Genomic DNA, 13,335 nt, shown 5'->3' on the forward strand with positions numbered 1-13,335 from the left:
TGGCTGCCCACCTAGTGCCCTGGACAACATACACGTTTCTCACTAACTGATTGCTGCAGCTCGTGTATGTACAAAGAAGAGCTGCCCATTACCCCATGGTCCCGGGTTCGAGTCCCAGCTCTGACAGTGTGACCCTTCCTTCCATCAAGCTTTGGTTTTTCCATTTTTTTTTTTTAAATTAAACTTTTAGGGACTCCTCTGGTGGTCCAGTGGCTAAGACTCTGATCTCTCAATGCTGGGGCCCTGGGTTTGATCCCTGGCTGGGGAAGTAGATCCCACATGCCACAACTAAGACCCTGTGCAGCCAAATAAATATTTTTTAAAAAATTAAATAAAAATTAAACTTTTAGATAATTGTAGATTCACATGCAGTGGTAAGGTTGGCCTGTTTTTTTTGGGTGAACAGTTTGGACTGGAGGGCTTCCAGCCCTGACCGTGTGTCGTGCGTTGTGCAGCGTAGCCGCCTTGCCCTGACTTAGGTTCCTTCCGCATTTGTTTTGTTAGAGTCTGAAGTCTGGTGAGCAGGGTTGGAGCCCCATGTAACTGCTGTTGGCTTGGAACACACTTTAAGGAGAGCTGGTGTCTGTGCCTGACACCACTGCTCCTCCAGGGCTCTGACCTGCTTCCTTGGTCTGGATTTTGCTGGAGGGTCCACTGGGCTCCCCAGTGCCCAGGATGTTGCTGGCTAAGACCCGGAACTCGTAGTCCGTCCAGGGTGTGAGGCCCAGCACCTGGGCAGTCTCGGCGTTTCCCTCGATGTTGGCGGGATCTGCAAGGCACAGGGGTCAGTGTCCTGCACTTACTTACAGGCCTGGATGCAAAGGGCAGGGAGTGGCTGTGAATCTCGTGCTTATGCCCAGCTCTCACACTGGTGCCTGCTGTTTACTAAAAGTCAGTGCCTCTTCTATCAGTGACTGGGAACTAGGAGGCAGACCTCCCCACCTCGGAACCTTTGTAAGGTGCTGTGAGCACTCCGTACCCCATGAACGCTTTCATCGCCCCAGTAGAGGTCCTGCCAGGGCTTCAAGGGTGCAGACTGAGCCTCCTCCTCCAACTCTCATCCCGTTCTCCTGCTCCCTGTGTGGCCCTCTTCCCTAATGGCCTGGGAGCTCCTCCAGGCAGAGGGGCCTACACCTGTCCCTCTTGGAAGCTCCAGGCTCAGCCTTGGCCCCCAAGCCCCACCCTCTCCATTCCTCATGCATGCATGCAGGTTGCTCAGTCATGTCCAACCCTTTGCAACCCCATGGACCGTAGCCCACCAGGCTCCTCTGTCCATGGGATTCTCTAGGCAAGAATACTGGAGTGGGTTGCCATGCCTTCCTCCAGGGGATCTTCCCAACCCAGGATCGAACCCAGGTGTCCCACACGGCAGGTGGATTCTTTACCATCTGAACCACCAGGCTAACCAGTACTGACCTAGGTAGGACCTCACACTTACTAGTCCGAACCTGCTTCCACTTCCCTGAAGGCAGAGTGCGAGCTTGCAGGGTGTACTTGGCGATGGGGCTATGGTTGTCAAAGCCACGGCTCCAGCTGAGCTGGACAGAGGTGTCGCCGATGTCTCTCACCACCACGCCTCCTGGGGCACCTGGCGGACCTACACCAAGACGTCAGAGCAAAGTGGGTCAGAATTGCAGAGCTTCCAATGGGAGCTAACCTCCTTCAGGCCTGCGTGGGCCACTGCAGTACCAGGAGGGAGCAGCAGAGGGCGCAGCAAACACATGCTCGGTGGGAGGGCAAGGCGTGAGCTGCGGCCGGGGGCTTTCCTGGAGGAAGGACGTGTCCCAGGCTGGAGGAGTCACAGAGTGAACGGATTTCCCAGCACCAGCCTCTGACACTCCAGTGAAAGTGTTAGTCGTTCAGTCGTGTCTGATTCTTTGCAAACTTATGGCCTGCTTATGCGCCCGCCAGGCTCCTCTGTCCATGGAATTCCCCAGGTAAGAACACTGGAGTGGGTTGCCAGCCCCTTCTCCAGCCTCAGGAAATTTTTCCAGGCTAGGAGTGTGTTTAGAAGTAGATTTTTATAATTTTGGCTTTGGAGGAAGAGTATTCTATTCATTCAGTACCTGCAAAGGCCCTTGGGATGAGTTCAGCGCAACAGATTTGTTAGACGCCTGTCACAGTGGGGGTGGGGTAGGAGCCCCATACCTCGGACCAGGACTGTGGCCTCCTTAGACGCCCCGTCCACCACCGCCTGGCCTTACCTCGGACCAGGACCGTGGCCTCCTTAGACGCCCCGTCCACCACCGCCTGGCCTTACCTCGGACCAGGACCGTGGCCTCCTTAGACGCCCCGTCCACCACCGCCTGGCCTTACCTCGGACCAGGACCGTGGCCTCCTTAGACGCCCCGTCCACCACCGCCTGGCCTTACCTCGGACCAGGACTGTGGCCTCCTTAGACGCGCTGTCCACCACTGTCTGGGCCGTGCACGTGTACTTCCCGCCATGGCGCAGCTGGGCATTCAGGATGGTCAGATCCCCAACTGTCTCCTTCTGCACACGAGGGACAGAGCACGGGTAAGTCAGAGGACGCAGCCCTCAGACCCAGCTAGGTCACAGGACCCTCCCCAGCAGTGAGTCAGGGGGCAGGAGGTGCGGCTCACGGTCCCCTGCTCCGTTATGCCCACAGACCTCTTCACCTCACTGTTCCTCTCTGCTCCATGGGAGGAATCAGCTACTTTCTACTTGGTACCACTGGGGATTAAACAGCAGGTTTTTTTTTGTTGTTGTTTTTTTTTTAGAGAAGACAGTCAATATTGGTTCAGGTTAATGATATCATCTGCGTTGGGGCGGGCAGCAGGATAGCAGTGGGGAATTCAGTCTTGCTGGATGCTGGGAATCCAGGCTTGCCCCTAACCTCCTGCATGCACAGACTTTGGGTGGAACCCAGGGAGCTGCCTGTCTAAGGGAGGGTGTGTATGGACCCAGGGATGGGCTTGCCAGCATTTCTGGGGGAAGGGGAAAGGCTTTGGGGTGGTAATGATTACGGACATCTTGGGTGCCCTGTCTACCAAGGAGGGAGAAGCCCTGAGTTCTCTGGCCTCAGGCCTTACCACGCTGACCCTTCGGTAGTGACCCCCAGGCTTGTCAGAGTCGATGGGGAAGTCGTCCAGGGTCCAGACGAAGGTGAGGTCCATGGTGGGGTCGTGGGAGGCATGGCATTGCAGGGTCAGGTTGTCACCTAGGTTGATGTCGGCGCTCGAGGGGGCTAGCGTGATTTTGGTTGCATCTGCCAAGACAGAGGGCCCCTGAGTGGAGCAGGAGGAGACAGGCCCGGCAGGGGCAGCAGGGGGGGGCGAGAGGGTTTGCCTGGAACCCCAGGAAAGAGAACAGGCCGCATGGCAACAGTACCCTGACCCGCCAGCAGCCCCCCAAATGTGTGGGAGGGATGGAGGCGCATATCCTGGATGGTGGTCCCCACTGAAACCACCCCCGGGGTAGCCTCGAAATGGAACTGGTGAACACATGTCCCCCATCCTGAACCCCCTCCCACCTCCCTCCCCATCCCATCACCCGAGGCTGATTAGAAAGCCACTACAATATTGTAAAGTAATTGGCCTCCAATTAAAATAAATTAATTTAAAAAAAAAAGGAACTGGGAGGAACACGAGCCCGATGGTGGGGACGGAGGGCGCCCTGAGGGGCCTGAGCCACCGACCGCAGCCAAACCATCGCCCTCACCTCGCACAGACAGGGTGCCCGTGCTGTTGGCTTTCCCCATGAAGTTCTCAGCAAAGCAGGTGTATTTGCCTTCATCGGACCGACTGACGTTTCTTATGATCAAGGTGCCATCTGGAGTCACAGTCACTCTGCAGCGGGGACGGAGTACACCTGGCTGACCTGGGAACACCCTGTGGTCCCGGGACGGGGGTGGGAGTCCAGGGAGGGGGTGGAGCCGGAATCGCTCGGGGCGGAGGGGCTGGGCTCATACCTGCTGCTGTTGACCAAAATTTCAGTGCCTTTGCTCCAGAGCACCACTGCCTTAGGAGCGGCCCGGGGCTGGCAGGGGATCACGACCTCTCCTCCTCGGGCTGCAGGGATCAGACGCCTTACAGGGTTCAGCCTGAAGTCGGGGGCAAGCGCTGGAAGGAAGGGGAGAACCCCGCAGTCAACCGGGGAATCAAAACAGTGCCCCTTTGCCCTTAAGACGCCACCTGGCTACACACTAAACAGCCAACGGGCCCTCTATGGCTAATGCATGAGTGACTCCCAGCAGCACCACTTCTAAAATAGCCAGGATCCAGCCCCTTCCCCTCACCTCCCGCCACCTCAACTACCACCAGATCTCCGCTGGGCTACCGAGAGCCCCTTATTTGGTCTTCCTGTTTTTGCATGTTCTTTCTACGATCTTCTCCACACAGCCGCCAGGAATATCTTTTCAAAACACACAAGTCGGACACTGAGGATGCAGCCCAGCACCTCCTGAGGGCTGGCACAGCCGTCTCCACCCTGATTGCATTCTGCTCCTTCCCGCACTCACTGGGCTCCAATCACCTGGGCCATTTTTCCTTTCTCTTTTCTGTCCCGTGAAGATGCCATGGTTTTTCCTGCCTCAGGACCTTTGCACTTACCATCGGTTTTGCTTCAAAATGCCCAGATCTCACATGATTGATACACATTGCAAATGTGACTTCCTCAGAGAGGTCTCCCCTGACCATTGCCTCTGACTGGCCCGCCTTACCCCACCACTCTGAGGAAGTTCCGTTATACTGTATTCTTTATGACTGTCTGAAATTAGCCTTTTTAATTATTTGATTTTCTGTTTATTTGTCCCTCTTCACTGGATTGTAAGATACTTGAAGGCAGAGACCTTATCTTTCATATTCACTTCTTAGGATGTGTTGAAAAACTACTGGTTGAATGAATGAGTGAGTCCTCGTTAAGCCTCACTACAACTTGATGAGATAGGTTCCATTCTGTCCATTTTACAGATGAGGAAACAGACTGCAAGCTCCCAAGTCACACAACTAAGGATACTGGACCAGCTGACATTTATAGGCATCTGTTATGTGATGGGCAGGTTCTCTATGCTTTAGCTCTATCATCTCCTTTGACCCTATAGCCTGTATGAGGGCTGGACGATGATTTCTTGATTTTATTAATCAAGAAACTGAGCCACAAAGAGGTTAATAATTTGCCAAAGGTCACATAAGCAAAGGGGCCGCATTAAACCCAAATCTAGTTGATTTGGTTTCCAGTGACTTTTGCCTCCTTTTTTTTTAACAGTAGACATTTACTTTCAGATGTGGGTCAAGCCGATACCCTGTCCTCTGGGAGCTCTCTGTCTAGTGCCTCAGCTTGTCTTCCATCCCTGAGTTCTACTTAGAAGCTGCTGGAAAACTGCCAGGTGAGTATGTGAATGCAGACATACTGCTGCTCAGAATTCCTGACCGGCCCCCCGGCTGTCCCTGGGGACGACCTCTCTCCCGGGGCCTTTTACCTTGCACCGCCAGCTCGGCGCTGGCGTAGATGGTACCGTGCTTGTTCTCCGCCACGCACTGGTACATGCCCGAGTCCTCCAGGCTCAGCTTGGAGAACCGCAAGTCCCCGGCCAGCACTTCTACCCGGGCCTGTGCAGAAATGCCCGCCCCGGGCCGGGGAGGGGCATCAGGACTACTGGAGTGCCAGCCTGGGCGCTCACAGTGGGGCGCAGTGGAGACGGGGCTGCCTGGAGAAAGCCCCCATGCACAGTCCTCTCCAGGGCCGCCTGGATCCCAGGGTGCAGAGGTTCCCCAGCCCTCATGCCTGTCCGCACATGGAAGCCAGGGGGCTGAAGACCACCGGTGCGTTTGTGGCTGACGTGTGCCTGGACCCAGGTCCCTGGACCCTCCAGTCAGGAGTCTCTCCGGCTGACCGGGAGAATGTGGCTCTGGGATGTACAGAAGCACTTAGAACTAGCCTCTGGCACCCTTACTGGCCCAAAGGGTCCCCGGGGGTGTGTGTGGAGGGGGAGACCTGGAGGGGAGGGGACCGGGAAGCAGAGCACAGTGCGCTGGGTGGGGGAGGACGGACGCCCCACGTCTCCTACCTGGGAGGTCAGAGGCTCCCCGTTCCGCAGCCAGCGCACTGCGGGCCGGGGCTTGCCAGCGGCGGCGCACGCCCAGTGGAGATCCGAACCGATGTCAGCCTCCCTGTCGGAGATCACCCGGAGCCACTCGGGCTGAGCTGTGGAGACCAAGGGGAGCGTCTGCGGCGGAGCCGGGCAGGGCCTCGGGGCTAAGTCCCCGGGCCGTCGGGCCGCAGGGCGGAGGGTTCCGGGACGGGATGGGGGCGGTGGAGGTGGGGAGAAGCAGGTTCCTGGCGCCTCTCCAGTAACTTTTCGTGACTTAAATCACTGGGACACGCTCCGTGCGCTCTGCAGCCCAGGCCGTGAGCCGGCCGCAGCACGAGCCTCTTCCGCCCCGTACCCAGCGCACTCTGGGCTGAAGGCTTGAGCACCGGGCTGCCCAGCCTCCCGCCTCTCGGGCCGGGGAAGGCGGGGCCGCGGGCGCCGGCCGTACCCTGCACGATGATGCGGCCCTGGACGGTGTCGCGGCCCTTGGCGTTCTCCGCCTCACACTCGTAGGTGCCCTCGTCCTCGAAGCCCACGCTGGGGATCTGCAGGGTGGGCTCGGCCGTGGCCCACTGCGGGGACAGGGAGCCGTCCACTTTGCGCCATTTGATCCTGGGGACCGGGCTGCGGGGAGACGGAGTCAGAGGGCTGGGCAGGGCTGGGCAGACGCCCCGTGCCTCCCGCCCCTCACCCCCACCGGGCCCTCCTGGGACGCGGGGCAGGTGGGGAAGGGAGAGGGGTCCAGGAGAGACGGGGAGAGCGGCAGGGAGAGGCTGCTCCCGGGGGCTCAGGGCGCCGGGGGTCTGCACCCCGAAGCTGGCTTGCCCTCCTCCCACCCCACCCTACCCCGCAGCGGCCTCTCCTGGGCCCCGCCTCCTCAGCAGCGGCCTGAGACCAGGGTCCCTACGGTTCCCTCTGCCTTCTCCCCAGCGGGGCCTGGCCTCTACTTTTCAAAGGGGATGCTGTTAGTAATTTGTGTACTAAATTGACTGAGGAATCAGTGACTCTTATGTGCTTTAAACATGGATTTTCTGGAAGCCCAATCACTTTCCACAAAGCAGGGGGCATCCTGGGTAACCACAGGAGATATAGGAGGGAGGAGGGGACCAATGGTCAAATCACATTCTTTCATTCATTCTACGGACATTTATCGGGCACCTGCTATCAGCTTAGCACTGGTCCAGTGAGTTCTTTTCCTGAGCGAGGAAGATTTCTGTTATAAATTTTCTATCTTAAAAGATAACTGTTAGCATCCATAGAATCCTTATTCAATGCCAGATACTGTTCTAAGCACTGTATGTATATTAGTTCATTCAAACCTCATAACAACTCCACGAGGTAGGTACTATTATTAACACTATGTTCAAGTAGGGAATGTGAGAGTTGGACTATAAAGAAAGCTGAGCACTGAAGAATTGATGCTTTTGAACTGTGCTGCTCGAGAAGACTCTTGAGAGTCCCCTGGCCTGCAAGGAGATCCAGCCAGTCCATCCTAAAGGAGATCAGTCCTGGGTGTTCATTGGAAGGACTGATGCTGAAGCTGAAACTCCAACACTTTGGCCACCTGATGCAAAGGGATGACTCATTTGAAAAGACCCTGATGCTGGGAAACATTGAGGTAAGGAGGAGAAGGGGACGACAGAGTATGAGATGGCATCACCGACTCAATGAACATGGGTTTGGGTAAACTCTGGGAGTTGGTGATGGCGTGCTGCGGTTCATGGGGTTGCAAAGAGTTGGACATGACTGAGTGACTGAACTGAACTGAAAAAATAGGGAAACTGAGGCTCAGAGAGGTTAAGTGGTTTACCCAAGGTCTCCCCGTCAGCAAGTGACAGAGCTGGGGTTTCAACAAGGCAGGCCAGCTTGGGTCCACTCACCACGTTACCTGCCTCCAGCCTGGGGTGCTACATAAGCTGCCTGAGCCTGTCATGTGTTTCTGGGAAGACCAAGTGAGCTGACACTTGTCGGGGCCCTGGAGTGTGTGATGCCTCACCTACAGACTCAGTGCCCACTGAGGGCCCAGCATTCTGCTAGACCTTGCGGGGCACCAAGATAGCCGAGGGCTGGCCCTGCCCTCTCCCTGGGGGCTCGGAGGGGCTGTGCCCTCCCTCCCCACCACTCACTTCCCGAAGGCGAAGCACTCCAGGGTGACCTGCTGTCCGACCAGGGCATAGGTCTCTGCCGGGAACCTGGCCTTGATGCTGGGAGCAAAGAGCCTGGTGTCTGCGGAGAGGGGGAGTGTGCGCATCAGACACAAATGCTCCAGGTCAGGGCTCCCGTGCTTGCAACCTCAGCGCAGCTCAGAGCCTGCCTTTGCCCTTGGCGGCTGGAGCAAGGCTCTGAGGCTGGGCCACAGGAGGGCCCCGGGGTCCAGGCCCAGACCCTGTGCCCTCCAAGCTGCTCTTTACAGCTTCAAAGGGAAAGCCCGCGTTCCCAACGCCCTTGAGCCCTTCAGCCCCCTCCCCGGGCCCTGTGCACCAACCCTGACCTTCTGCAGCCAGGTTGAGCTGAGCAAACTTGCTGAAGACGCTCTTGGTGGAGAAGTCCATGTGGCTGGTGGCCAGGCAGGAGTAGTTGCCCAGGTCTGAGGCGTTGGTCCGTGCGATGTACAGGTTCCCTGTGGTCTGGGACACGAAGTGTCGCCCATCCGTCGGGATGAAGTTGGGGAACTCATTGAGGAGCCAGCGGTAGGACAAGCCTGGAAGGGGGCGTGTGAGGAACCTGGGCCACTGGTTAATGCACCAGCTCTGCTGGGACCCCACCGTGTGGCTGGGGACCTGCAGACCCCGTCCTGAGAGCTGCGGGGCCCGGAACTGGGGCTGGGGGGGGACCCAGAGGGAAGTCGCGTCGTTAGTCCCACTCTCAGGGAGTGCAGTCTGCTGGGGAGACAGCCCGCGGTGATTGGGGACGCTCCCAGTCTGGGGTGCTGTGGGGCACAGACTGATCCAGAGCTGGGGACCCAGGGATCCGCACTCCGGGGCCCCTCACCACCGCTTACTCCACCCCTCTGTGAGCGGCCGGACGCCTCCTGTGCCCGCTCGCATCGCCCAGGGCCCTGGCTCACCTGGGTAGTGGGCGGGCGGGTTGCAGGGCAGCATCACCCCCCAGCCTTCGTGGGTCTTCACTGGGTCTCGATCCTCCTTGGAGAATTCCTGCAGAACTGGAGGTGGGAACCAGGCCCTCAAGCGCTGGCCTTCAAGGCTGCGGGCCCCGCCCTGCTCAGCCTCCATGGGGCGGGAGTTACCCGCCCTTTCTGGACGCCTCCCAGCACCCTCTTTGCCACCCCCCAGAGCGTCTCAGTCCCCCGTGGGGCTCACAGCCGAAGCGGAGGACAGCCTCTCTGCTGACGACCGTGCCCACGGGGTTGGAGGCCAGGCACTGGTAGACGCCAGCATCCTGGGCCTTGCTGGGGTTCATGATGACCAGGTTGCCGCCGACTAGCTGCTGGCGGGAGCCCGGCTCCAGCTTCATCTCGGTGCCGTTCATCTTCCACCTGCAGTGGGGGTGGCGGGGGCTGGCGTGAGGACAGCCTGCCGCTGCCCAGGGCCTCCCGGCACCACCGCGGGGCCTCACCTATAGGTAGCCGGGGGGCTGGCCCGTGCGCGGCACGCCAGCATCACCTTCTCCTCTGTGGACTCCTCTGGGAATAGCAGGCCGAGGGGTTGCTCTTCAAAGACAGGCCCAAAGGTAGCTGGGGATCCCCAGGCCGAGCTCCAAGCTGCAGATGGGGGACATCACCAGAGGTCTCAGGGCCTCGGGGCCAGTTGGAGCCTGGTCTTCAGGGCACTGTTGTCCAATAGAACTTTCTGCAGTGATGGGAAGGTTCCATTTTCTGAACTGTCCAGTACAGTAGCCACTGGCTACTGGCCATTGTGCCCCTGAAATATGGCTGGTGCAGCTGAGTAACCAGGTTTTTAATTTTATTTAATGATAATTCATTAAAACTTCAATTTCAATAGGTTAGGCAGACCACAAATTTGGAAAACTCAGCAGTGGCCACAAGACTGGAAAAGGTCACTTTTCATTCACATCCCAAAGAAAGACAGTGTCAAAGAATGTTCAGCTTACTGTACAATTGCGCTCATCTCACAAGCTAGCAAGGTAATGCTCAAAATTCTTCAAGCTAGGTTTCAACAGTACGTGAACTGAGAACTTCCAGATGTAAAAGCTGGATTTAGAAAAGGTAGAGGAAGCAGAGATCAAATTGCCAACATCTGCTGGATCATAAAAAAAGCAAGAGAATTCCAAAAACATCTGCCTCATTGACTATGAGAAAGCCTTTGACTGTGTGAATCACAATAAACTGGAAAATTCTTAAAGAGATGGGAATATCAGACCACCTTTCCTGTATCCTGAGAAACTTGTATGCAGGTCAAGAAGCAACAGTTAGAATAGGACATGGAACAATGGAGTGGTTCAAAATTGGGAAAGGAGTACATCAAGGTTGTATATCGTCACCCTGCTTATTTAACTCATATGCAGAGCACATCATGTGAAACACCAGGTTGGATGAATCACAAGCTGGGATAAAGATTGGCAGGAGAAATAAATATCAACAACTTCAGATATTCAGATGATACCACCCTTTATGGGAGGAAGTGGAGAGAAACTAAAGAGCCTCTTGATGAAAGTGAAAGAGGAGAGTGAAAAAGTTGGCTTAAAACTCAACATTCAGAAAACTAAGATCATGGCATCTGGTCCCGTCACTTCATGGCAGATAGATGGGGAAACAATGGAAACAGTGACAGACTTCATTTTCTTGGGCTCCAAAATCACTATGGACAGTGACTGCAGCCATGAAATTAAAAGATGCTTGCTCCAAAATTAAAAAAAAAAAAATGCTTGCTCCTTGGAAGACAAGTCAGAACAAACCTAGACAGCGTATTAAAAAGTGGAGACATCACTTTGCTGACAAAGGTCCTTGTAGTCAAAGCTATGGTTTTTCCAGAAGTCACGTACAGATGTGAGAATTGGACCGTAAAGATGGCTGAATGCCAAAGAATTGATGCTTTCAAACTGTGATGCTGGAGAAGACTCTGAGAGTCCTTTGGACAGCAAGATCAATCCAGTCAATCCTAAAGGAAATCAGTCCTGGATATCCATTGGAAGCTCCAATACTTGACCACTTGATGCAAAGAGCCAACTCTTTGGGAAAGAGCCTGATGCTGGGGAAGATTGAAGGCAAGAGTAGGGGGCGGTAGAGGTTGAGCTGGTGAGATGGCATCACCAACTCAATGGACATGAGTTTGAGCAAACTCCAGGAGATGGTAAAGGACAGGGAAGCCTGGCATGCTGCAGTCCATGGAGCTGCAAAGAGTTGGACATGACTTAATGACTGGACAATGACAGACAGACTCCATCTTGTTAAGTTAGCTCAGGCAATCACCCCCCCTCGCAGGTCCTGAGTTCCTGTTGTATACTTAGCACTGGGCTAGGGGCTGAGTAGCACAACTCCTTTCACATGGAGCCTGAGGTCTAGGAAGGAAGACAGAAAGCTGACAGTACAAGAAGGCAAGGACCGTGATGGTTTAGGTTCACGTGCAGGGATCCTTGGAGTGGGTCCAGAGGACTCATGGGAGAGCTGGCCGGTGGGGCATGAGAGGGGCCTGGACAGACGCCCGGAAGCCACAGGGCAAGTGGCGGGGCGAGGACGCATGGCCCGGGGCCTGTGTTCCTTCTGGGAGGCGTCCCCAGAGAACGTGCTGGGGCTTGGGCCTCTGCGGGCTATCACAGGACCCTCTGGGCCTCAGCTTCCTCACCTGGGAAATGGGAAGATGAACGCCCCTCCCAAGGCCCACAGCAGGGTCAGCCAGCACAGGCTGTGTGCTCCGCACTTGGCCCCCGGATCCAAGGGTCGGGGCTGGGGGAAGGCAGGCTCAGGGCTGGGTGGGTGCTGTATGGGTGGCTTTGGGGCATTTTATAAAATTTCTGTGTGACAACTCAAGAAAGGGAGGCCCAGAAAGGGGAACGACTTGCCCATCATCACAGGGCAAGCCTGGGGCACACACAGGTCTAGATCTTGGGCTCCTGGGTTTGCTGAGCAGATGGGCATGCTGCATGCAAACAGCACTTCTCTGCCTGGCCCTCTCCCGGAGCAGATGCCTTGCTCTTCCGGTCGCGTGTCCGGGCTCCCTGGCGGGGGATGCGAGGCAAAGGACAGGGTCCCACACCCGCCTCGATGTGCTGGCCGGGCTGCCGGGCATGCCTTGCCTTTGTGGTGTCAGGCGGGAGCCAGCCACCCCGAGTTGGCTCCTGTCCCCCAGTGACGCTGATTTCAGCCTCCTCGGTGGGTCGTGGGGTGGGGTCCCCATTAACTAATTAGTGTCTGCTCTCCTGGTTCATCCAGCTGTCAGCCTTGGGCCCCACGGCACATCTGAGGCCCGGTTCCAGACCCCTGGGAGTGACAGCAGCTGCTAGGCAGCTCTAAGAATGGAAGAGGAGGCAGGGCTTCCTGAAACGGCACCCCGCCTCCCCCCAAGCCGGCTCTCCCTCACGGCTGCCCCAGGCCTCAGAGATGGCCCAGCTTAATCCCGAGTTAATGACGGCGGTGGAGGGGAGGGACCCCTGCCCCAGCTGGGACTGTGCGGAGGGGCGGGGGAGGCAGCCCGGCTGCTGGGAACAGCCCTGCATAATCGCAGCTTCCAGGAAGTCTGTCTGCTCGGTGGGGGTGGGGGGCTGAGTGGGCCCGGGGCACACTGATGCTTCAAGACTGGCTTCCTTCTGGGAAAAGCTTGATCCCCTGCCTAGGCCACATACACACCCTCACCCCACCATCCACACATGCACACTTTCCACACCTGTCATGTACGCTCACTTCTTCACGTGCACACAGACCTCACACATATATACATACATGACTTTCTAAGCTACTCCAGGAGTCAGATATATACTTTTATACACACATCTGTTTCCACGCACAGACAGCTACAAACGTCCACATATACTTGTATATACATACATACATATACAAAATAAGCATTCATAATATCCAGGCATTAATAATCACAAAATAGATCCTATCTCTTGAGGGCTTACTCTTTATCAAATATCATGCTCCACATTTCTTTTCTATAACCTCTTTACAAGATAGGTACCGCCACTTTATTGTTTGGCTAATCTGAAAACTGAGACTTAGAGGTTAAAAAACTGGCCCCAAATCACACAGCGAGAAGGAGCAGGTCTGGGGTGTGGACCCAGAGCCACGTCCTCAGCCACAGGGCTCAGGATTCTTGACCTGCTTCCCAGCAGAAGCATCAGAGGTGCTGGTCCATCCTGAAGGT

At 56.2% G+C, this 13,335-nt stretch overlaps 1 protein-coding gene across 1 annotated transcript in view; it reads right to left on the reverse strand.

Moving 5' to 3' along the window:
• The window catches only part of CNTN2 (contactin 2), a 33,239-nt gene that overhangs the window by 9,021 nt on the left and 10,883 nt on the right, over positions 1 to 13,335 (reverse strand). Inside the window, exons 3-16 of the mRNA XM_043484950.1 lie at positions 9,629 to 9,773; positions 9,373 to 9,548; positions 9,120 to 9,215; positions 8,544 to 8,753; positions 8,179 to 8,278; positions 6,501 to 6,676; positions 6,029 to 6,165; positions 5,441 to 5,570; positions 3,932 to 4,082; positions 3,682 to 3,809; positions 3,054 to 3,229; positions 2,373 to 2,493; positions 1,439 to 1,597; positions 620 to 769 (exon numbers count right to left, since the gene is read on the reverse strand). Of these exons, the coding sequence (XP_043340885.1) occupies positions 620 to 769; positions 1,439 to 1,597; positions 2,373 to 2,493; positions 3,054 to 3,229; positions 3,682 to 3,809; positions 3,932 to 4,082; positions 5,441 to 5,570; positions 6,029 to 6,165; positions 6,501 to 6,676; positions 8,179 to 8,278; positions 8,544 to 8,753; positions 9,120 to 9,215; positions 9,373 to 9,548; positions 9,629 to 9,773 (2,055 nt within the window). The remainder of the gene's footprint in view (positions 1 to 619; positions 770 to 1,438; positions 1,598 to 2,372; positions 2,494 to 3,053; positions 3,230 to 3,681; positions 3,810 to 3,931; positions 4,083 to 5,440; positions 5,571 to 6,028; positions 6,166 to 6,500; positions 6,677 to 8,178; positions 8,279 to 8,543; positions 8,754 to 9,119; positions 9,216 to 9,372; positions 9,549 to 9,628; positions 9,774 to 13,335) is intronic.

The sequence above is a fragment of the Cervus canadensis genome, chromosome 13 (genome assembly GCF_019320065.1).
Source record: "Cervus canadensis isolate Bull #8, Minnesota chromosome 13, ASM1932006v1, whole genome shotgun sequence".
NCBI lineage: Eukaryota > Metazoa > Chordata > Mammalia > Artiodactyla > Cervidae > Cervus > Cervus canadensis.